Here is a 23,821-nt window from a genome sequence, read left to right on the forward strand (position 1 = left end):
ACTCAGTACAAACAGACTTTTTCCCAGCAAACAAGCAGATTGAAGATTTGTCAAACTGTGAGAGAACATTGGCTGAATCTGACAAAGTGTATTGAATTGAAATTCCAGCACCTTTAATTAAAAATGGTGAATTTAATGAAAACCACTAAAGAATTTGTACTTTTTTTAGTTTATAAGAAAAAATACACAAACAGCAAATAATGACAATTTCTTTTATTTTTTCTCTACATTTTAAAGGTTTATTATTTACAAACAAACAAACAAAAAAATCAAAACAAATTGACAAACACTGTTTGTCTGCATAAAGTTGTAAGAAAGTATACATTTATCTTCCCGGATCAAATAATCCTCTAATTGTTCATTTTCTGTTAAGCATTATTATTAATATTATTTATTATTATTACTGTTATTCTTTTTTCAGTCAATCATTGGTTTACATGTATGAGCACAATGAACAGATCAGCTGACTTTAAGAAGAGCTTGTGGCTTGTAGCGTTTTTCCCTTCTCTCCATTCATGCAGAGTGTGGGTCAACTTATGAAACCAGAAATCTCGCCTGCATCCGGGAGACTGTAAACCAAAATTGCTTCTTTTTTTTAATTATTTCTTATTTTTTTAAACTTCCCTTTTATTCGAAGCACTGTTTCTTTGTTCTCTTTTGCATCTTTTATAATCATTCACACAGAACCAAAACCAAGGGATAACAACAATAACAACAACAAAAAAAGATACAAATATATGTGCTGGTTTCTTGAATGCCTCCATACCGAATGACTGCAAACTCGTAATTAGCGCCATATGCGTGCATCCCTCCAGAAAGCGAGCTGGGTTTCAGAGCTGAGAGCAAAAAGCACATTAATTCAGGAAGCGTTCCCTTCCGAAGGCAAGTACAGTATCAAAAATAGCAGACGCACTGAGTTCTGCTGACCATCGTAACTGTATACGAGACTCTATACACTATGGCATAGCAAGAGATAAGCACTATGTTGGAATCGGAAACATGGTTACCCTCTATACCCAGATAAAAAGGGCAGGAGAATTAGAGTCTAGATGATGCTTCTTCATAGTACCTTATCAACTTCGACTAACTGGAAGTCTGTGTCTGCATCTATAGACCTCTCTCTCTCTCTCACTCTATCTCTCTCTCTATTTATTAATTATCGGAAAGTGCAATTCAAACACGTAAGTTTCTCAGAGTGTTTCGCTTTGGCCAGTTTCGCTCCACACAACAACATATCCAACCAAACCTCATCAGTGGCTATAAAGACAGTTACAAAGGTGCTCTGGATTTTCCTACCACGCATTCAGCCGTTAATGCAACCAGTCAGCTCAGATCTACAGTGAGTTTGCAGGGTCCAGAGTTTATTAAGCTCTGTTGAAGTAAGCTGGATTAGTTTTTTCTCGGGGAGGTTCTGTAATTGTGATAACCCGCAAAATCAGTGATTTTAATGTGACGTAGTCACTGTGATGTTTAAATGCTATAATTTCATTTTAGGAATTTGTTGTGCTAGAGTGTAATTCATCTTTTATGTCACTGCATAAATACAAATCGTGCTCCTTCATGGGCCGCTTTACACGTGCAGTTTTTGACGAGTCGAAGTGAAAGGCTTGTGGACTGAGGTGGTACAGTAATAAGACTCAGGCTAGAGGTCTTATGAAGCTCCAGCACAATTCCATAGTTCAGTAGCAGCCCAGAGTGGGGATGACCGACGCCTTTCTCCCTGTTACAGTCAGTGGAGCATCAACATGACTTTGAAGCTGCTAAGATAAGACTTTAATACTTTAGTAAAACACTAATAGTAAAAATTAAATTGTCAATCTAAACATCAAACTTTTTTTCACTAGTAATTATTATATTTTACATTTATGGCATTTAGCTGACGCTCTTATCCAGAGCGACTTACAAGGTTACTCATATTACAGAGGTGGGCCAGTGTAGTGTTAGGAGTCTTGCCCAAGGACTCTTCTTGGTGTAGCGCAGCATAGTCACCCAGACCGGGAATCGAACCCCAGTCTCCCACATGGTGTGGTAGCTCAGTGGCAGGTAGTGGTGTTATCTGCTGTGCCACACCAACCACCATATTTTACCATCTAATATTTTAGTTAGTAGTAAATTCATGGGTTTTCCTTATTCGGGAAGAACAATTGGGAAATCATGTTTTACAGGTTAAAAATATTTAAAATTGTTAGTATAACGTTTAAATGATCATAATACGAAGTAAAATGCTCGCTACATGCAAGAACAGTACTACATTGATATTCGCATCTGTGCTAGGATCTTTCATTTCAGGCTGTCTGTGGAAATTTTGCAAAAAAAAAAAAAAAAAAGGCAGATACTTTGCCTCATCCCAATCAGCCAATCAAACCAACCCGGACAAAATGACATTACACAACCTCCTGTGGGAAATCTAATCCAGACCCTTCAGCGCTTTAGTGAAAAGTGAACAGATAGTCCTTGTTTTTTTTAAGCTTGTAACAGACTGCGGGGCCGTCCGGCACATTTTCACCACGGTCATCCAGTAACTCGTCTGACTCTGATGCATTTGGCCACCTTCATCACTCAGAAACATCATTCTCAGAAAACACCGAACAAATACACACTCATCTAAGCTCCTGCATGCACACAACCCACGCTCCGAAAGAACAAAAATAACAACAAAGAAAAAACAAACAGGTGAACAGACAGGGTGAAATATGGCTATAGTTTAGGCACAAATACTTAAGAATGTCCTTTTTCGTGAAAGTTTGATGCTTCCGATACACACACGGATAACGTCTACGCAGACAAAGAAAGAAACAAACGATCCAGAAAAGAATCCCACAACACAACAAGTTTAAATAGTATCTTTTTTAAGTATTTGTGACGATGCATGCTTGTATGAGGAGGTGGCCGGGGTCTGTATTAGTACAATATTGACGCAGGTGGGGTTCTGAAGTACTGTAGTGTTCTGTAGTGCGATCCAAAGAGCTTGAAACTCTGCTGTGTTCTGGGTCTGAAATGCCAGTTTTTTGTCGATTTTATATCACAGACCGTTGCTTGCTTTACCAACACACTTAAGCTGCAGTCACACTCATTTGTGAAAGTGATTTTTTCTGAACGCTGATTTTGATGGAAACGGTCAGGTGCAGAAAACATCAAAAATTTATTCGATATTTAATGTCGTCATTTCTTATCATTGACGAATAGAGCAACTGCTTTGGCTGCTATGACTAATGACTGTAGAAAACATGGACACTGTGGTACCTTTCACCTCCGTTCTGTTGAAACGAAGCCAAATCTGTCTGCCATGTTGTCAAATTTACAACCAGAGGTCGCATTTGGTAAACCTGCTAGACCTTCTTCCAGACCAAGTGTGTCTCAGATCTTTCAGCACAGAAGAAGAACAGATTTTCCTCTGGATTCCCAGTTTGTCTGGTGAGTGGACGTCCTGCAGACGATCGGCCTCTTCCAACTAACTGCTGGAATTTGGAGACACTAGAGGAGGAAAATGAGATGGAAAATGGGCTGTTTTGTCATTGAAACATATGGGGAGGGGATGGGTTGAGCTGCATGTCATACTGCGACTAACCCACAGAGGCGCTAGACTGGTTTTTAAGAGCTTCACTTTTGAGAGCTGTTATTCTGTCAATGTTTTCTACAGTCATTGAAAAGCCTGGCGGAGGAGTGGCTCGTCAGGTCTTGATGGCAGTGGGGGTGTAAGGTAAAAAAAAGTCTCATGGTCCTAAACAACCATTTAAAACATTTACATCCAGAGTGACTTACAAAAATCCTTCACTATTCACTCAAGAATAACCTCTAATCTTAGACACTACTAAACACAAGTCAATATGGAGACCATAGCACTCTACTATTCGCCCAAGTCCTCTCGGAAGAGGTGGGAAGCAAAGTGACCTATGCTTTCAACACATTGCTTTGCCATGGTCCTTGAAGATACTGCTGAAATCAAATCCCCTTAGATGTCATGTCTGGCAGTGTGAAGCTATGAGCTAAGCAGATAGCTACCTTTGCTAACCTGTTTGTGTATCAGCATTGCATGATTATTAGCTCTTAAAAGGTGCACAAATGGTATGTACATGACTTAGATTGGGATGACTGAGCTGTGAAAGAGCTGCCAGATGTTCAGAAAGTTGGACGGTTGGTTTAACGATGGCTGTTAAAGCCACATTTATGTTTTTATGAGTTTGGTAGCTGCCATGGACAATACTACTAACCAGCAGTGTAATGTGTAGACTCATACAGTGTACACTGGAGCTAAATCACTGCCGGGGAGACGATCCCGTCCCTGGAATGTGAAGGCTGTTTCAGCATGAGTAGAGATGAAGGGGTTGCAGTTAAACTGGCCTGGGACATACTGGTTTAAGAAACAACAACTCAGAGCTAATGGGAGCAAACGGACCATGCAGTGTGGCTTTCTATAAAACGCTGACTCCGCCAGCCAGCGTTTCTTCAGTCTTGCCTGGTTTACATCTATTGTTCAAGCAGACATGAACTGCAAATGTCCAGTGTGACTGCGGCCTTGTGTGTTGATTTCCTTCACTTAAAATGTCTTCTCCTTTCTGATGATGGCTGAACACCAAGACTTTACAAGTTTAGATACAGTCAGCCACGCTATGGAGGCAACTGTGGAGATAAATGACATCAGAGATGAAAAGCAGTTCTTAAACCACAGCAGTCGAGACAGACCTGGTCTAGCAGAGTCTCAAGCTTCACACAGGACAGACAGACAGACACACACACATGCATACAAGCATACACATAAGAGAGAAACCTTAATGCAAAACAGCGTTAGCTTTTGTTTCTTAGATATCTAAACTGGACTAGAGATTTCTGCTCAGTGTTTCATCCAGCGATAAGCAGCTTCTACATTGGGTAACTCAGAATTTGACTTGCAGATGCTTAGTGTTGAAAACAACAACAACGAGGACGAGGACGAGGACGGCGACGACGACAACATCAACAAAATCCATATACAGTGCAAGTAATACCAGTTTGGACATTTCATTCTTTGTTCACAGTGCCAGCGATGTGGCGGAGATGGATTCGTTTGCCCATTCATTCTCTACAAGGAAAAGCTGTGATCTTGTGAAAATGCTGAAATGGTTGATGCTGGTTCTTGTAAACTGTACATAGGTGACGCAGATGATTAAAGAAATGATAGAAAACTGCTTAATGATAAAAGGCTAAAACGGCCAGGAGAGGGCTGTCCTAGTTGACAGGTGTAGAATGAGCTGTGAATCAGCGAGAAAAGAAGATGGACATGACGATGTTCGGGCGTTACTGCATAGCAATATGTGTCAACTGCTCAAGCATAATACTGATTTCAACAGAAAACAGAAAAAAGCACAAAAACGATTTGCTGAGTTGGTGCACTCTTCAACTGTGCGTTTTACAGTAATGATAAGGTCTTATTGTACACATTGATGATACTTCTTGGGGTTTTGTATATCTATAATAATAATAATAATAATAATAATTCATATGGAAGGGGCGGGGCATTTAGGAATAAACTCATGAAAAATGTGCATTTCCAAAATGTTTTCCATCTGCACAAAACTTTTCTCCCATCAGAGCTCAAACTACAGTGAGATCATCACTATAATAATTATTCTAATTATTTTTACCCCTAAGCTTCAGCAGCTCACCCCAGGGTCATGACAATTTCATTTGCATCGAATACATAAATATTTATATATATATATATACGTTTTTTTTTTTTTTTATTCTGTACTAACTACAGTTTTCTGCCATTATTTGCATTAAGGTTTGCTTATCTCTAATGATAATTTGTGATTTTGTCACTTATTTTAGTATATATGCATGTATGTATATATCGTCACTGTTGGCAAAAACCTTGTATCCCCAAAATAGCAACTTTCTTAACTTTGAATGGAAGTCAGTGTAGAACGATTTCATCCCAGGTTCTTTTGGAGTGTTTCAATCAGCCCGTTCATCCTGAAATTTTGACATGATGCAAGATTAAAATGTCAAAGTGAAAAACTGCAGAAGTGCAGATACAAGGTTTTTGTGCGACACAACGATATATAATGTGATACTCAGGCTTCAGACAGAAGTAAGACATTGCCATGATTGAGAATGCACCACACATTATTCTGTAAATACTAGATCTACAAAACTATTTACAACACACATATAGTTTATCTTTATATCACAGTCTATTGCATAATGGTGATAATCTTTAGTTTATAAATATTATAAATGTACATATAGTCATTAAACGACATTTCATTGTGTCCATCTCAGTCAGAAATTAGGAGTAGAAAATAATATTATCCAACAACATCCAACTTCAACCACACGCGCTCTTTAAAAACAAAACAGAACAGAACAAAAACAAAAATAAAAAAAAAGAGAGAAAGAAAAAGCAGCAAATGCAAGATTTATTCCCTTTGGACCCATAACACTGCTTCGGCCTTAACACTACACCAGTTACTGGACTTCAGAAAGTATTGCAGAGGGTAATTCAGCCTATATCTTTACCCGCATTATTGCCCATATTGTGGTCCTTCAAACTTCTGCCAAGAATTTGTGTTCCACTGGTATTGTGTTTATGAGTGTGCTTTTTTCTTTTTTCTTTTGTAGTTTCAGTGGTTTCCAGTATTGTTTGCGTGCAGGTTTTTTTCCACAGTGATGCCAAAAGCTGCTGAATGCTGGACTCATTTTGTCGTCTTCTCCAAGTAAAAAATAAATAAATTAATTCATAAAGTCACCGTCAGGTTTCACATTGCATTCCAGTTACAATACAAAAAAAAAAAAAAAAACAAACCAAAAAAAAAACCCCGAAATCAACAAAGGAAAAATGAAAATCCTCTTCGACATGTTAGTCATATATATGAGAAAGGAAGACTTGCATTTCTACTACTGTTTCTGTCTTTTTCATATAGTCAATGCCAAATATTCTAGTTGGATTTACACATATATATTTGTATAATATACATTCTTAAGTTGAAGGGGAAATGTCTAAAATATAATACAAGGGCAGTCTGTACAGGATAATCTATGAGGTTATTTTTTTAGAGAGGAGTCGGAGAAAAAAAAACAAAAAAAAACAAAAAAAACTTCAGTCTCTCTTTCCCATTTTCTCCATAAAAATGAAGTAAAATTCATAAAAAAAAGAAATAAACAAGGGAAAAAAGAAAACGGGATCATAAATTCGATGCGAATCGCATCTTGTCTTGTTCGGTCTCTGTACTGCTCAAGACCGCCGATTCTCTTCTGGAGGCTGAATCCCTGTGCTGGAGGCTAGAAGGTGCGGCACGCACCGGCGGTAAAGCTCCCGACGACATCTGGCGGAAGAGCGCCACCCTCTGGGGGACAGTGGTGCGGATGCCGCTTTGCGGGACAACCTGGACAGCCTGGACAGCTTGGACTTGGGCCTGGACTTGGGCCTGGGCTTGAGCTGGACCTGGACCTGCAGGGGGCTGAATGGAGGCCAGGGATTCGCCGGAGGATGGGTGTGCCCGAATGGCTAGCGAGGTTTCATGGGGCAAAGAGGGCTGGGAGGCTGACAGGTGGCGAATGTCCCGGCTAAGGCTTCCGGACTGGAGCGCCTGTGTGCTCTTATGGACTTCGCTTCTTTGAGGAGAAGCCTGCTGAGGCTGAGGCTGTTGGGATGACTGCTGCTGCTGTGCTGCTATGGACTGCTGGGGAATAGATGGCTGTACCAAGGAAAGCTGGGATGCTGTGGGTGAGCCGTACTGGAACGTTCGGCCGGACAAAGGCGTCTGGACGGGAGGGCTGCAAACGGCTGCGGTGAACGAACAAGGCGACATGATGCCACTCGGCTGCTGCTGCAATGGGGTAGATGGGTTCGGGGAGGAGGTACCTAGGCTTCCAGGTGGAATGCCGGACGCAGAGAACAGGACACCCTGAGCTATGCGGGCAGCTGGGGTAATGGATGCAGCGGTGCTGTAGGTCATGGGAGCGGCTTGCTGGAATTGGCTGTTGGCGATGTTCATGAACGGTGGCTGAGCAGGAGAGTTAATGATGGAGTTTCCAGACATCGGTGTCGAGTTGGCGCCCGTTACCGACTGCTTCCTGTCCACCATCATAACCATCTCCCGGTCCTGCCGGATGATCTGCTTCAGCAGCTCGTTCTCCTGCGTGTTGAACACGCCAGCGTTCAGGTCCTTCTGAAACTTCTGCAGCAGAAGCGAGTTCTTCTTCCCTGCAAGGGAGCGAATCCCAAAAAAGAACAAAACTTAAGCTCAGGTCACACTGAACACCGTCAACAAAGGCTCTGAAACTTTACAGGTTGTGAGGCAATGGGGAAACAATGTAGACAGAATGGAGACAAAACTATGTGAAGGGAAGGCTAGTCACTAGCAAAAACATGCTAAAGCAAGATCTGAAAATACAGGTCAGACTTTCCAAAGCTATGTTTAAATATGTAGCACATATTAAACTCGTCTAGGGAGGACTGAGCACTAACACATTGTAAAGAACACACCTACACAATGTTCACAGTGGGTTCACTAACTGATCCAGTTACACTTATCTGAGACACTGAGAAGGTTTAATAACAGAATGCAATGCTACTTAGACTGAGCACTTTCAGTTGCTTGGTCTTGCCCTACAGCATTTCTCTCTTGCTTGGTTAACTGCCTTGGCTGGCAGTGATGGTATGGATGTGTAATCTTATGCTGACAGGGTGAACACTGGCCTAATATCACTATAGCATCCCTTGCAGATCCACAGAGTCAAGATTCCCGTTTTAGGGTCATTAGGATTAGACAATAGATTTGTGGTTCTGCTGTTCTGAATATTCAGACGGTCCAGAACATTTTAGTTTGAACATCAGAAAGTGTTTTTTTTGTTTTTGTTTTAAACAAGTCAGGGACCAGACAATTTCACCTGTTTGAAGGTGGAATTGCTTTGGCTCGGTCAGGAGACACTGACCCTTTCTCAGGTTCAGACTGGTTTTGTTGGCTGCTTTTGGGATAAACCACAGGGAAAATCAATTCCTTGACAAGCATCAATCAGCTAATTCTTGTAAGAAGAGGCAGTAGGCCTGATTGCCAGTTCACAGATATGTGACAGCACTTCAAGATGTGTGATTTGCTGTACGATACATTTTGATTTGTATTTGAGAGCCTATAAAGGTGTTATCTTAGGACAATTTATCTTAGAAATTGATTGGTTGGTGGTTTGTTTTAAGGGTCATTAGTCCCTTGAACCTTTGGCTCGTGTTGGAGAGTGGCAGGTTTAGTGTTAGGAAATTTTGGTTATGATGTTTACATAAGTTTATCAGTACATTCTTGTACAAAGCAACATATGGAAGTGTTTCGTTGACTACCAAAAAATATGCCTAGTTACTATGAATAGGCTTAAGTTTATCATCTATACTATTTGGCTTTGATGCGGCTAAATATAAGAATCAGTGATGACCCCGAGATACAGAAATGCACCATACCCAACACCCAGGCATGAACTGTACACTCTACCTGATTCTTAAATACAATCTCGACCTCTGTATAGTCTTACTAACCTTAAGATTTATTTTTCATTAACCACTATGAATCTGATTAGTACGTCACAGACAGTGAGGAACCACATATGGAAATTATTGAAATTTGTGCTGGTGGTATCACTTTGCAGAAGTTATATTTCTACAATTTGAATAAATGATGTTATGATATCTAATCTAATAATGCAAGACTGCCAATATATATATTTTTTGAGGGTGGACAAATAGGACAAATAATTTTGCTCTGTCAAAATGAGTTTCTTATAATTGTCTGCAGGTAGAATGGAGCTGCTCTAGACCAGCTCAAGCGTTTCAGCTACAGCTGTCTTCCGTAAAAGCAACGTTTCTACTTTGTTGATATCAAAGCTGTGTTACTCTGGATTTAGAAACTACAGAGCAAAACACATATCTTCTGTAAGAATGTACTGATTGTGTGCCGTATTACTGATGTTTCATGTTGTAACATCCATTTTAACCTCATGAAGGGTTTGTTAATGAGATTTAATCAGGTGCAGAGCAGGACAGCACTAATGTGCAATGCAAAGATGGTTAATGATCAGGATTAGAAGCCACTGGTTTATAAAATTATTCTAATGTTAACATGAAACAATCAAGTTAGGTGTAGTCTGTTTGGCTAACGATGCTGTACTACTGTATTGTTATATTTTGAGCTAAATTATGTATTTTACATATCTCTTGCAAAAGCATTTTCCAAATGCATTGCATCCAAAGATGTCAGAAATGCTGTTCTTAAATAAAAAAAATCCTTGTATCAAAAATGCTTAACGCTACAATTGTTTAGAAGCAAAAATATCAAACATTTACAAACGTTTAGTATCCTATATAAACATGTAAGCAATCCTTAAAAGTTTAAGGACAAAAGTGTAATTCTTAAAGTCTTAAAGGATCTTGTATTACAAATGACAAGTCCTTAACGCTGTAAAGTATTACGTATCAAAGATTTCAAAAGTGCAGTTATTAATTCTCTAAATATCTATTAAATATAAAAAATGCAGTACCTATTTCTTATCATAAATATCAAAATGCAGTTCTTAAAGCAGTACATGTCTAATATCAAAAATGTCAAAGTTCTTAACATGTCAGCATCTCATGTTGTTGCTGTTCTTAAAGCTGTATCTCGTATCAAAAATGTATGAAATGCAGTTCCTAAAGCGGCAAGTATCTCGCACCATAACTATGAAAAAATGCAGTTCCTAGAGCGGACGCATCCCGTATCAGAAATATCAAAACTGCAGTTCTATAGGTAAATAATGTCTGATCACAAATGTCCAAAATGCATTTGCAAAAGCTATCAATATCCCGTAACCCAGAAATAGCACCCTGCATTATGTCAGCTGTTTGTCAGAAAGAAGCAGAGGGACGTATACGGTGTCAATAATGAAAGCGCCTCAGGGGCCGAACGGCAGCAGGCTGACAGAAACGTTTATCCAGCGGGACACAAATTACCGTGAACAGCTTCTCAAGGAGGACACGGCCGTCCCTGGGGACATGAGGAGTTCTTGGAAGCCAGACGTGTCCTTGCATACCCAAACACACACGCGCGCACACACACACTCTTTGACGGCTCTTTGTATCGATCAGCACGGTGCAATGAGCACAACTGGCTGAACTTTGTTAGGTGGCAGTCAGGGTTGATATCCGCTTTGGCAGGTGAGAAAATGGCAATTGATTACACCCTGACTTTTTTCCCTCTAGCTTTTACTCCTTCATTCTGGACTGGTGACGGCCATGATGTGTGATTTATTACTGTTCTACTGCCGGATGGGTTGGGTCAACATGTAGAGGCTTCTCCAAAACACACACTACTTACTACTGCTACTAGAATGTCCACAGTATCTGTACAGACTTACATGATGTTTAACAAAATTTGTGGAGGAATGGCAAACTCTGTGGATAAGGATTTCAACAGAAACATGTTATTGAGGTGGTTAGAGGTTTTAGGGAACATTTGGGGGATTGGGTAGATACAGATGGGAATTCCCTTATCTTTCAACAACTGCCCAATCTCATGTTAACTTAGATCTGGTTTAGCTTCTTCCCAGACATTTTCAATCACTGCAGTTTTTACACAAAATACAGCTGTGTTTTATAAACCACTCCCAGATTTCACACGAGCTCAGGTTCTATTGACAGAAAAAGATATGGCCAAAGCACACACATGACCATCCTGAAACACTGACCATTTTAAACCCAGAAGCTGTAGAACGTGGCGATCCAAGAAACAATTCACTGGACATTTTTCATTTGACATTTTTCCAAAGGCCTTGATACACAGACAGCATTTTCCAACAGATGCCAGCAAACCCGAACACAGGTTAAAATTTCTACCCGATTAGCACAAAATGCCCACTGTTCACACTGTTCAGGAGTGTTGTCCCAATTCATGCTCATAAATAAGAATGTTCTTCCTATTTATACAGTTCTTGAACTATTCTGGAAAGTTGTCCCAATTCCACACTGGTCCAGAATGTTTTACCACTACTCTACAGTGTTCTTTCCCCAGTCACACTGTTCAGGAATGTTCTACTTCAATTCGCAGTGGTGTTCAATGTGGTCCTCCTTCATGCTGTTCTAGGATGTTCTTCATTCTTTTCTAGAATATTGTCCCTTATTCATGCTTTTGTAAAAAAATCTTTCTATTTATATAGTTTTGGAACATTACCCAACTGTTCAGGAATGTTGTCCATTATTCATGCTCTTCTAGAATGATGTTCCTATTCATATGGTTCTTGAACATTACCCCACTGTTCACCATTCTGGAAAGTTGTCCCAATTCCACACTGGTCCAGAATGTTTTACCACTACTCTACAGTGTTGTTTCCCCAGTCACACTGTTCAGGAATGTTCTACTACAATGTGTTCTACAGTGGTGTTCGATGTGGTCCTCCTTCACACTGTTCTAGGATGTTCTTCACGCTCTTCTAGAATGATGTTCCTATTCATACGGTTCTGGAACGTTACCCCACTGTTCAGGAATATTGTCCACATTCATACGGTTCTGGAACGTTACCCCACTGTTCAGGAATGTTGTCCTCATTCATGCTCTTCTAGAATGATGTTCCTATTCATGCAGTTCTGGAATATTGTCCCCATTCATGCTCTTCTAGAATGATGTTCCTATTCATAAGGTTCTGGAACGTTACCCCACTGTTCAGGAATATTGTCCCTTATTCATGCTCTTCTAGAATGATGTTCCTCTTTATAAGGTTCTGGAACGTTACCCCACTGTTCAGGAATATTGTCCCCATTCATGTTCCTCTAGAATGATGTTCCTATTTATGCAGTTCTGGAACGTTCTTCATGCTGTTCTGGAATTTTGTCACTTATTTACGCTCTTCTAGAAAGTTCTTCCTATTCATGTGGTTCTGGAATGTTACCCCACTGTTCAGGAATATTGTCCACATTCATATGGTTCTGTAACATTACCCCACTGTTCTGGAATGTTGTTCCTTATTCATGCTCTTCTAGAATGATGTTCCTATTCATGCAGTTCTGGAACGTTCTTCATGCTGTTCTGGAATATTGTCCCCATTCATGCTCTTCTAGAATGATGTTCCTATTCATGCAGTTCTGGAACGTTCTTCATGCTGTTCTGGAATATTGTCCCTTATTTATGCTCTTCTAGAATGATGTTCCTCTTCATAAGGTTCTGGAACGTTACCCCACTGTTCAGGAATATTGTCCCCATTCATGCTCTTCTAGAATGATGTTCCTATTCATAAGGTTCTGGAACTTTACCCCACTGTTCAGGAATATTGTCCTTTATTCATGCTCTTCTAGAATGATGTTCCTCTTCATAAGGTTCTGGAACGTTACCCCACTGTTCAGGAATATTGTCCCCATTCATGTTCTTCTAGAATGATGTTCCTATTCATGCAGTTCTGGAATGTTCTTCATGCTGTTCTGGAATTTTGTCACTTATTCACGCTCTTCTAGAAAGTTCTTCCTATTCATGCGGTTCTGGAATGTTACCCCACTGTTCAGGAATATTGTCCACATTCATATGGTTCTTTAACGTAACACCCACTGTTCTGGAATGTTGTTCCTTATTCATGCTCTTCTAGAATGTTCTACCTATTCATTCGGTTCTGGGACGTTACCCCACTGATCAGGAATGCTGTCCCTTATTCATGCTCTTCTAGAATGTTCTTCCTGCCATTCACACTATTCTGGAAAGTTGTCTCTACAGTGCTGTCTCCCTATTCACACTGTATGAGAATGTTCTACTGCAATTCGCAGTGTTCAAGGTTCTCCTCATTCTGCAATTCACACGGTTCCTCCACAGTTGTGCCTGTTCCACACTCTTCTAGAATGTTTCTCCCTATTCACACAGTACCGAAATGTTATACTGCTTTTTACACGGTTCTAGAATGATCTAGAACGTTATATCCCCATTTACACTGATGTGAAATGTTTTCTCTCCATCCCGACTGTTCTGGAATACTGTCACCCGTTCAGAACCATCCTAATAGAACGTAACTTTCTTAGAACATGTTCTAGAAGGTTATCCCCTATTCAGTCCAGACTGTTCAAGAGTGTTCTCTTCCAATCACATTATTTGAGAATATTATCCCTCTGTTCAGACTGTTGGTTGGTTTACCAGTTTGGTTTCTGGGACAGTGTGAAGCTGGTATGTGCTGGGCAGTGCTGGGCAGTGCTGGGTCAGTGTGCCACGGCCTTTAAAGCAAAACTGAAGATGCAGAACAGACACAGAACAGTACAGCCAGGCTATTTAATCATTTTCTTAGAACCCTTCTTTGCATAAAGTGCAGAATCATCCTGTGATGCTCCATTATGAAAGACCATTTCATCTGATGTTCCTTCACCCCCTTTGTTGTTTCATTGTTCTCTCCTTCATATTCTCCCAGGCCTCATCGGGAGCGATTGGTTTTATGGCTCTATGCCGGTCTCATTTTTCTCACGGCCCAATGGCAGAGGTGTCTGCCTCCCCTTTTAAATTAATGAGCGGAGCACAACGAGGCATGGTGTGGTGCACCATTGAGCTTAAGATTCTGGCCAGGTGGCTGCCACCTTGTTCTTCCAAGCTCAGAGCTCAGGAGGCAAAATAGAGCTGCGGCCTGGGGTCTGTGGCTCTTGCATGTCTTGCTCTTGCACTAAGAGGAGAGTTGGCAGTTTACTATGTACACATATCTTGCACCTACACTTATTGGCTATTTCACCAGAAACACCAACCATACACCAACACATCTACTGTGCGTACTGTGGTCCACCACTTCAGTAGTATCTGGTTAGTGGTGATCTACGGTGGTTTCTTTACCTTGATTAATATGGTTGTAGGGAGTCTAATAAATTGTACAGGAAGTGGGCATACAGTCAGTAACTGTAAATATACAAAAGTAGCATGCAACAGTTTAAGCAGCCCAGGTCAAGTTAAAGCCTGAAAGACCAGGAAAACCTTCAGAGAGAACTAGAGGATTCTCTCTGGATTGGTGCTGCACTGTTCTACCTCAAATATGACCTTCATAGAATGGTCATCAGACAAAGACCTTTCCTGCACCAAAATTCAGCATCAGAAGTTTTCAAAGCAACATCTAAACAGATCTAAAGGATCGGTCATGCTTTGGCTTGTTTTGCATCCAGTGGCATGGCTTTAGTTATAAATACCAGCAAATTCTGGATGCAGATATCACACTGTCTGCATGGCTTCTTCATCAGGATGATTCTCCTTAACACACTTCAAAATCCACAACAACACTTCAAGAGGCACAAGCTCAAGGTTTTGCAATGGCCCTCAACATTTCCTGACCTAAGCATCATTGAGTGTCTTTGAATAGACCTCAAAAGAGCATTGCAAATCTTACAAAAATAGAAGCCTTTTTCAAGTAAAAAATGGGCCCCACCAAAAGAGGGTGTTGGCACATACTGACCACACAGGGTGCCCAAACTTTTGCTTTTTTTGGGTCATTTTGAGACTGTTAAAGATTGCTTAATATTTTAACTAACAAAACGTATCAAATCAACTCATCATTTACTAGCTTTCCTTTATTGACAGTAACAGTCATTTTGACCAGGGGTGTCCACATGTTTGCATGCCACTGCATGTGGCAGGTGTTTCCGATATATTGGCCATTGAGTGTAGATACAAAGTACATGCCCCTAAAGAACTGACAGCTCACTGTAATCCTGATACTGGGGTGGTTTTAGCGTGTTCTCACTGATGTGTGAGATGATGTGCAGTAAGTGATTGTCTTGGCAACCATGAAAGACCAGTAGCATTAAGAATGAAGATGGAGTCCTCTATACGACATACCTGCAATATAATACAGCATTTGACTTCTTAAAGTTTCTCTAAAGCCTTTACATCATTAGTTCAACCATTTCAGTGACAAAAGTTTAATACAATAGTAAGCATGCATTGACAGTGTATAGGTTCAGTGCTCTCCATAAGTAAATGGACAATAAAGTCCAAACAGTTATTTTTGCTGTGTATTTACGTTATTAAGAAGTTAAAGAATCACCTTTTCTTTCTGGATATTTTTGGGAACCTCTAGAATTACAGCACTATTTGTGCCCAGCACTCACCATTGTGAGAAAAGACAAAAATATCCCAAAATTAAAGGTGATCTTCAGTGGTTTTGGTTTATATGGTCTTTTTAAAAACATGTATCTGGCAAAAATAGCATTTTTGACTTTATTTTCCCAGTACTTATGGATAGAACAATATACAAACCATGACCAAAAATAAAATGACCAAATACTTGCCTTCTTCAGTAGCATGCAGCTTCCTACTAAAAGTGCTTTGAATGTACTTGATTCAAGTGTGTATGTCATTTCCACAGCGGAATAAAATAAATGATCAAGAATTAACTTTGTTAATTGTATTGATATAATAAGCTCCCTGAACAAAAACATTGGTCACTTTGTGTGTTTAAGATGCATCTTCCTCCGGATGGCGCCGCACAAAGATGATTGGGCTATAATTACTTGCAGGTTTTGTGACGGGATTCACAGATTGAGACGAGGAGGTACAGTGCAGCGAGTGTCTCGGATGTGTGGAAACTGGGTCGCAAAGCAGATCTTAATGATTAGCTAAATGGAGTTATAGCATGGAGGTGTGCTAAAGGCCATAGTGTGAAGGAAGTAGCTGAATCTGCAGGTGTATGGAAGCATACGGTCATACAGGTCTACCAGCAGTGGCAAAAATCCCAGCCTACAGGAAATTCTCCTCATTCTTAAGCAGAAGTGAGCAAAGGCCTCTGCTCTGCTCTATATGCTGATGGTCTGCACTTCCCTGCACTGACTTCTAGAAGCGATTTTTATTTACAAGCCGTGAAATTCAGCAGCAGACCCTGCTTTAAGCCCTGTCCATCAGATTCGCCTTACGCCACAGTTCTAAGGAGAATTTCCTGTAGGCTGGGATTTCTGCCACTGCTGGTAGACCTGTATGACCATATGCTTCCAAACACGACAGCTACTTCCTTCACACTGTGGAAGTAGCTTTGTGCCTCTTTGTGACCCATTTTCAACACATCCAATGAGACACTCACTGCACTGTACCTCCTCTTCTCAATCTATGAATCCCCTCGTACACGCCACAGGTGTGCAACGCCATCTGCTGGAGCCTGAAGTTACTACCACCTTAAACACAGAAGATGACTAATGTTTCTGTGCTAATTTTATTCCTGTGGAAATGTTCTACTCATTTCAGTAAAGAAAATTCAATGCACCTTTTCAGTGTAAGTTTAATATTATTGTAAAAAATGACTGAACTGTCTTCTTCACTAAGCAGCATCCCATTTTAAGAGCTTTATCAATACCAGCATAATACAGGAGCTCGGCATTATGGTGCCTTTAGCCTGTGGAGCTTTACAGATGTGGGGAGGGGGGAAGCTGGGATTGTGACGAGGAATTTACCTGCTGCCTACTCGTCGGCCAGGACACTCTTGAAAACGAGATGAGCTCATCTCAAGAGGAACTCCTGGTTGAATAATTTTTAGATAAAGATAGATACATCAATTGTGAAACATGTCATTCTAGTCAATGCATGGCAACTTTTGGCTTTTGTCAAATTCTTTTGCTTAGGACGAAACAAGCATTCGCAGTCCAAAAGAACAGTACGAGCACCGATCATGACACAGTCTGTATTTTTCCCTCGTATGAGACAAAACCCCTCTGTTTTGGTTAGACTCATCCAAATCACTTCTGTCAAAGGAAGTGTTTTGCAAGAGCTGGTGATTTCTTGTCAGTCTGTTTTTGTTTAGGTCTGTCTTTATAGTTGGTGAATTGAGATGGGCACAAATCAAGTGTCCATCGTGACTGTGTTGGTTTTGGTGATTAGTGTTTAAAGGGATTGTGAGGCATTGTCATGGATAAATGCCATAGATCCGGGACTTAAGTCAGGAATTTCATCCGAAACCTGACAAACTACACCTTATGAGTTGGGTTGGGTTTAATTGGCTTAATCTCACCAGTGCTTATCAGTTAATGGTTGCTTGTGACTTGGATGTCACAGTGATGCAAAGCAAGTCAATATTAACATGCCTGAATCTGGCAAACAAACATACAAAAATAAAATAATAACAATAATAATAAAAAAAACAAATAATAAAAGTGTTTATATTGTTTGAAAACAAAGGAGTACAGCAGCCGTTTCAGTTCATCAGATTTTAGTAAAACCTCTAAAATAACCTGCTGTAGAACTTAATGGGGATAAAAAGTTGCTTATATTCAAGCAGCTTTGCATGCATCTGTAGAGCTGTGCAAAAGTCAGAGACCACCTTCATTTATGTCTTTTTCAGTCAAAACTGAAATTAAGAAATCATTTTTGTTTGCAACAGGGAACAAATATTTAGAAAACAGAATATAACTTTACAGAGAGTTTTAGTATTTTTTTAAATTAATATTATTTATTAAGTGTTTTCTTATGCCAGTATTTGTTATGTCTACTAATGTTCTACATTTCCAAAGTTCAGTCTTGGAGCATTATCTGCTTCTTAGCATGCAGGTCCTTCAATGATGTAGAGGTCTGGACTCCAGGGTGGTCATTATATGGTTCTGGGAACACCAGTGGCCTCTTTATTGATAAGACATTTCTTTTTTATCCTCTTTATTTATTTATTTATTTTTAAATTACCATAAATGCCCACATTTGAATTCAGCACAATTCTAATAAATGACGCACTGTATCTTGAAGTCTGGGCGACGCCAGGGTTTATATTATGAAGCTGAATTGGTAATTTGAGAACTTGCTAATGGGCTCAATTTAAAAAAACAACTTAAACAAGATTAAGACCCAAAAAGTGCTTAAATTGGGCCAACCATAGAATTCTATGGTTCTGGGAACACCAGTGGCCTCTTTATTTTGGGCTCTTTTCAGACCCCTGAGTTGTGTTTGCACAGTGTAAGGGTTTGATATTTATCTTATGGGGGCAGTGTTGGGGGTCTACCAGGTCTTGCTCATTGTAAACTTTCTTTGTGCTCTGGGTTCTCTTATTTCTAATCTGCTTAGTAATATCTCCTGGAAAATGAAGAACTTGTAAATAAATTTAAATGACTAAGGAAAAAAGCTATAAATGAAGGCTGGTCTCTGACTTTTGAACAGTACCGTATGTCATTATAAAGTATGTGAATGCTGCATGCTCTGTTAGTGACATTCACATTCTGCTCATATGCTTAGAAGAAAAATGGTATACTTCGCATTGACTGGTCACAGTGAACTGGCTTATCATCAGCTTTTGTCTTATTTGCTGTAAAATCAAAAAGTATTATTTGTTATATGAAGAAGCTAGAAGCACATTCTCTTTACCACTATAACCATACTGTGCTGCCTCAGAACATTGCTGAAATTTGAAGAGCAAAGATTTGATTTAACTGAATGTATGAATTTAGGTGTTTGCCATTTTTTTTATGTGTTTAGTGAAATCTGGTAGATTTAAACTAAAATGTCACCAAATATCCAGAGAAGAAATGCCATAAATATGCCATATGATGCATTGCAATATATTCTCTTTGCCGTAGGTGTAAAAAAAGTTACGCACTCTAAACGTTTTTCAAAATCCGCAACATGTGAATGTAAGTCAATGCCGACATGATTAAGTGTGACTTCAACCATTACATGGATGGAAAACAACAAGCTGATGCCTCATGAATGTACAATGTATTCATAATAAAATCTATAGTGTTCTAAAAAGTAGACTTTTTAGAAGTTGACCATAAATAAAAGCCCACATTTGAATTCAGCACAATTCAAATAAATGACACACTGTATCTCGAAGTCTGGGCAACGCCAGGGTTTATATTATGAAGCTGAATTGGTCAGTTGAGAACTTGCTAATGGGCTCAATTTAAGAAAACAAACAGGCAAACTTAAACAAGAGTAAGACCCAAAAAGTGCTTAAATTGAGCCAACCATATCTAGAACTCAGCTTCATAGTGTACCCACCTGGAGCCCACAGTGCCCTGGCATGACTCAAGATGACTGGAATGTAAAGTAATTTTGAAGCATCACTTATTTAAAGTTCTTTGTGGAAAGCCTATAAAGAATGCATGCAAAGAGTGTCCTGTGCGTTTTAACTGGAATGAGTACAAGAGGCGTAAACAAGGCTTTGGAAATAATACATAGAGTAAATCTGATGCATTCTGTATGAGTGCCAGAGATGCACGGGGAACAAATGTTAATATTTTAATATTTAGCTAATTATAAAATACTTCATGTCATTCTGGCTTACATAGATAGAAGGCTATGAACATATCCAGCACATCAGCTTTTAAGCAAGAAGGCAAAGATCAGTGGCAGCTGGTGAAATCGAAACCCAGTTTAGTTCCTAACCTCAATCAATAACTGCATAAAACACAATATCATATTAGAATAGCTGCAAGTAAACAAATATAATAACGGTTTCTTGTTTTTGTTGTCAAATTAGGGCTTATTAGAAGTGCCCAGGTTTGGTCCCTGACTTCTCCTTGATGCCCCCAGTCCAGTTCACCAGCAGCCCACCCCATTTCACCTAATGAAGTATTGATTAACCAGGAACTGGATGATGACTACAAACTAGAAAAGTGCATTTCCTGAAGGAAACCCAGAATGGTTATGCAGCTTAAATGATTCCCACTGGATGTTATGTTATCCCAGGTGGTTGCTATGGCGTGCCAGGTGGTTTCTATTAGGGCTGCACAATATAGCGTTTCAACATCGCCATCGCAAAGTGTGCAGTAGTTAGATATAATTTTACATTGCATCAAACACGTCATGCTCCAAATTTATTGCTGTTTGATATAAAAGGTAAATCTCATTTTTCATGACCGATCTACAAATATTGTTTATTTTCTTCAGTCTTTGATACATCAGTATTATTAGCATGATCAAATTAAATCCAAATTTTATGAGTATAGCCCTTTTTACAACTGTTGTTGTCACAAAGCAGCTTTACATAATCGGTTATTAGTAAAAGACAGAACAATCTATTACAATTGGATCAGATCAGATTTCTGGTGAAAATCCTTTGTTTTTTAATAATTCATTATAATTATAATTATAATATATTGCAATGTCATTTTTTCCCATTATCATGCATCCCTAGTTTCTATGGTGATGCTAGCTGATTGCTGTGGTATCCCAGGTGGTTACCATGGTGCTGCTAGATGGTGACATCTCTATGCTTTTTCAGGCAGTTGCTATGGTGGTGGTACTGGGTTCACTTTTGCATTAAGGTTATTTGTATTTATTATAATATTAATAAGTGTTGTTTTCTGAGCAAATGAACACAGATTCAAATTTTCAGAAGGGCCTAAAACTCTTGCACAGTGCTATACACATAAATCACTATTCACTATTCGCACACTAATACAGTCGGATTCATAACGATTTGAACTGTGACACAACTCTGGCAGTTTTGCCTCTGTCCACCACCTCTGAGAAGCTCTTTGGTTTCCTTCTCTGTAAGCACAGCATATTAGTGTTGCAGTATTTGGCTGAATCTGTGCAGAAGGAGTAGCTCTTTACACACCCTTTACAACCCATCCTGCTACTTCTATCAGCAGTCACATCACCAATAAACACCAATGATCCAGTTCAACTGGCAGCCATACATGCCCATGCAATAACAGTGCTTCCACCATGTTTGACAGATGAAGTTGTATACTTTGGATCATGAACCCTTTCTTTCTATTCCCATGTTCAAGAGAATCTTAGTTTCAGCTCTTCAAAGATCTTGTTCCAGTTCTGAGCAGGACTGTTTGATTGTTTTCTAGACATCGAATCTGGACTTTCTGTTCCGTTACCAGTAGTTTTTATCTATAGAAAAACACTTACTTATATTTACATGTATTTTCAATCATTCGAGAGTGTTCTTGACTTGACTAGATGTTGTGTACTGGTACTGTTGTTGTCTTCTTTAGGTTTCTGGGGTGTTGCTGAGCTCTCACATGCATTTCTTCTTTTTAAGAATGTCCTCTCCTAGAGTTTCTGCTCTCTCTGATAGATGTGTTTGTTTTCAGCCTAATGATGGCCTCCTGGCCAGAGGCATCTGTACCTCTTTGGACTGCATACCGAGTTCCCATGAACAGCTACCAAATGCAAATTCAGCACTTGGAATCAACTCTGGACCTTTTATGTCCTTATGTTGTCATGGAATAATGAGAAATCGTGTCACACCTGGCCATGAAACTGCTTTTTAGTTCTACAATTACTTTTAAAGCTGTGAAATTGAAAGGACTATGTTAAATGGCTTAAATTCCTAAAAGTAATTGATAATCCATTGTGTTGGTGTAGTATTAAAAGTATCAGATCCTTGAGGAACTTTAAAGAACCTCTAAATTTGAAACTGGGAAGAAACCGTCAAGATGATAGCTCCTTAAAGCACCTTAAGAGGTTTTTCTCCAGTTTTAAAATGAAAAACCTCCAAAAGTTCAGGAATCTTACACTTTTAATAGTGGGCATTGCAAAATTACTAAAATTGTGTCACTGTCCAAATACTTTGTATATCACTGTTTACCCCAGCCTGCTTAATGGAGCTGTTGTCCTAAAGCCCATGTGCACCAGCCGCCACTGATACAAGTACTCTTTGTTCACATTGGCTGAAAATCTTTTGTATTTTTGACCTTTAATTTAACGATTTTTTTCCATGTTTCGTCATTGTTCAAATGTTACCTTTATTTGGATAAAATTAATAATCAAACAAAGAAACAAATAAAAACAAAACTAAGTCTGCATTAAAGAGTAAAACCCAAAACAAAACAAAATGATGAACAAAAATAAAGGATAGAAAAAAAAAATACCACATGAACTTGTGTGAATGCAGGAAAATAAATTAATGATGGACAAATAAATAAATAATAAAATAGGTTAAAACAAACAAAAAAACAAACAAACAAAAAAAACAATCTAAAATGTTTAGTATTTTGATGCCATTGTATGGCCACCTAACCTGCTGGAGAGTAAAAGTCTACAAAAGTAAAAGAGAACAATGGGCTGAATGACATTAATTAATCAAATGCATTAATATATATATAAATCAGGACCTTTAGGGATCTTTCACTTCATACTGTTAGTGCTTCAAAGCAATCCCCAACATAGGGGGCGCTGTAGCTGTAAGCTGCGTGTACATTATGGCTGAGGTGAGAGGGGGCGGGGTGTGCTCATACCCAGGTGTGCAGAGTTTTGGGAGGGGGGGAAGGGAGGGAGGGAGGGGGGGCAGGGGGTACAGGTTGAGGCTCATGCAGGTGAGAATTTGCCTCAGTCCGCTTGCAGCGTGTCCAGCCAGGTTGGACACTGGACAAAAACCAGCACAACAACCGGACCATGACAAGAACAGCCACATGCACTGCCTCCCATAGACAGGCTGTTACTCTGCAGCTAGTGTTTTACAGTGAGACACTGTTCACACACCGTACGGCACTACTGTGAGGCTGGTTAACGTCTTCAGTCTGTACGAGACATTAGATAAACAGATAAGAACAAATAGAGAGGCATCGTAGCATACAGAGGAACCATGCAGCATGATGGCAGACAGGTGTGATGAAGGAATACACACACACGCACACGCGCGCACACACACACACACACACACACACAGTCACATACGCACTGGACAAAGACACACGGCACAGGCCAGCCCGGTAGAGAGACGATAGGAAAATGAGTAAAATGTGTGGTAAGTCTTACCGATGCGATCCAGGCGGTCAATAGCCACCGTCTCGAAAGCGCGCCGCATCATGGGGTATTCCTCCAGGACTTCGTTGAAGTGATCAACAGACAGGGAGAAGAGGCGGCAGTATGTGTCGGCGCGGACGCTAGCCGTGCGCCGGCCTTTTGTTAGCAGACAGATTTCTGTGGAAAACAGAAAAAAGCAAGTGGGC

The 23,821-nt window shown here is 39.8% G+C and overlaps 1 protein-coding gene across 3 annotated transcripts in view; it reads right to left on the reverse strand.

Annotated features, from left to right (window-relative positions):
* Positions 1-229: 229 nt before the first annotated feature.
* Positions 230-23,821, reverse strand: part of hcn1 (hyperpolarization activated cyclic nucleotide-gated potassium channel 1) — a 157,161-nt gene continuing 133,569 nt past the window's right edge. For 2 of the 3 annotated variants that reach the window (XM_072662015.1, XM_072662014.1), the window contains exons 7-8: positions 23,628-23,792; positions 230-8,185 (exon numbers count right to left, since the gene is read on the reverse strand). In XM_072662015.1, the coding sequence (XP_072518116.1) occupies positions 7,164-8,185; positions 23,628-23,792 (1,187 nt within the window). In that variant the 3' untranslated portion in view covers positions 230-7,163. Of the gene's footprint in view, positions 8,186-17,380; positions 17,445-23,627; positions 23,793-23,821 lie in introns of all 3 variants that reach the window. The other variant, XM_072662016.1, reaches the window with a different exon arrangement.

This window comes from Salminus brasiliensis, chromosome 18 (assembly GCF_030463535.1).
Source record: "Salminus brasiliensis chromosome 18, fSalBra1.hap2, whole genome shotgun sequence".
Taxonomy (NCBI): Eukaryota; Metazoa; Chordata; class Actinopteri; order Characiformes; family Bryconidae; genus Salminus; species Salminus brasiliensis.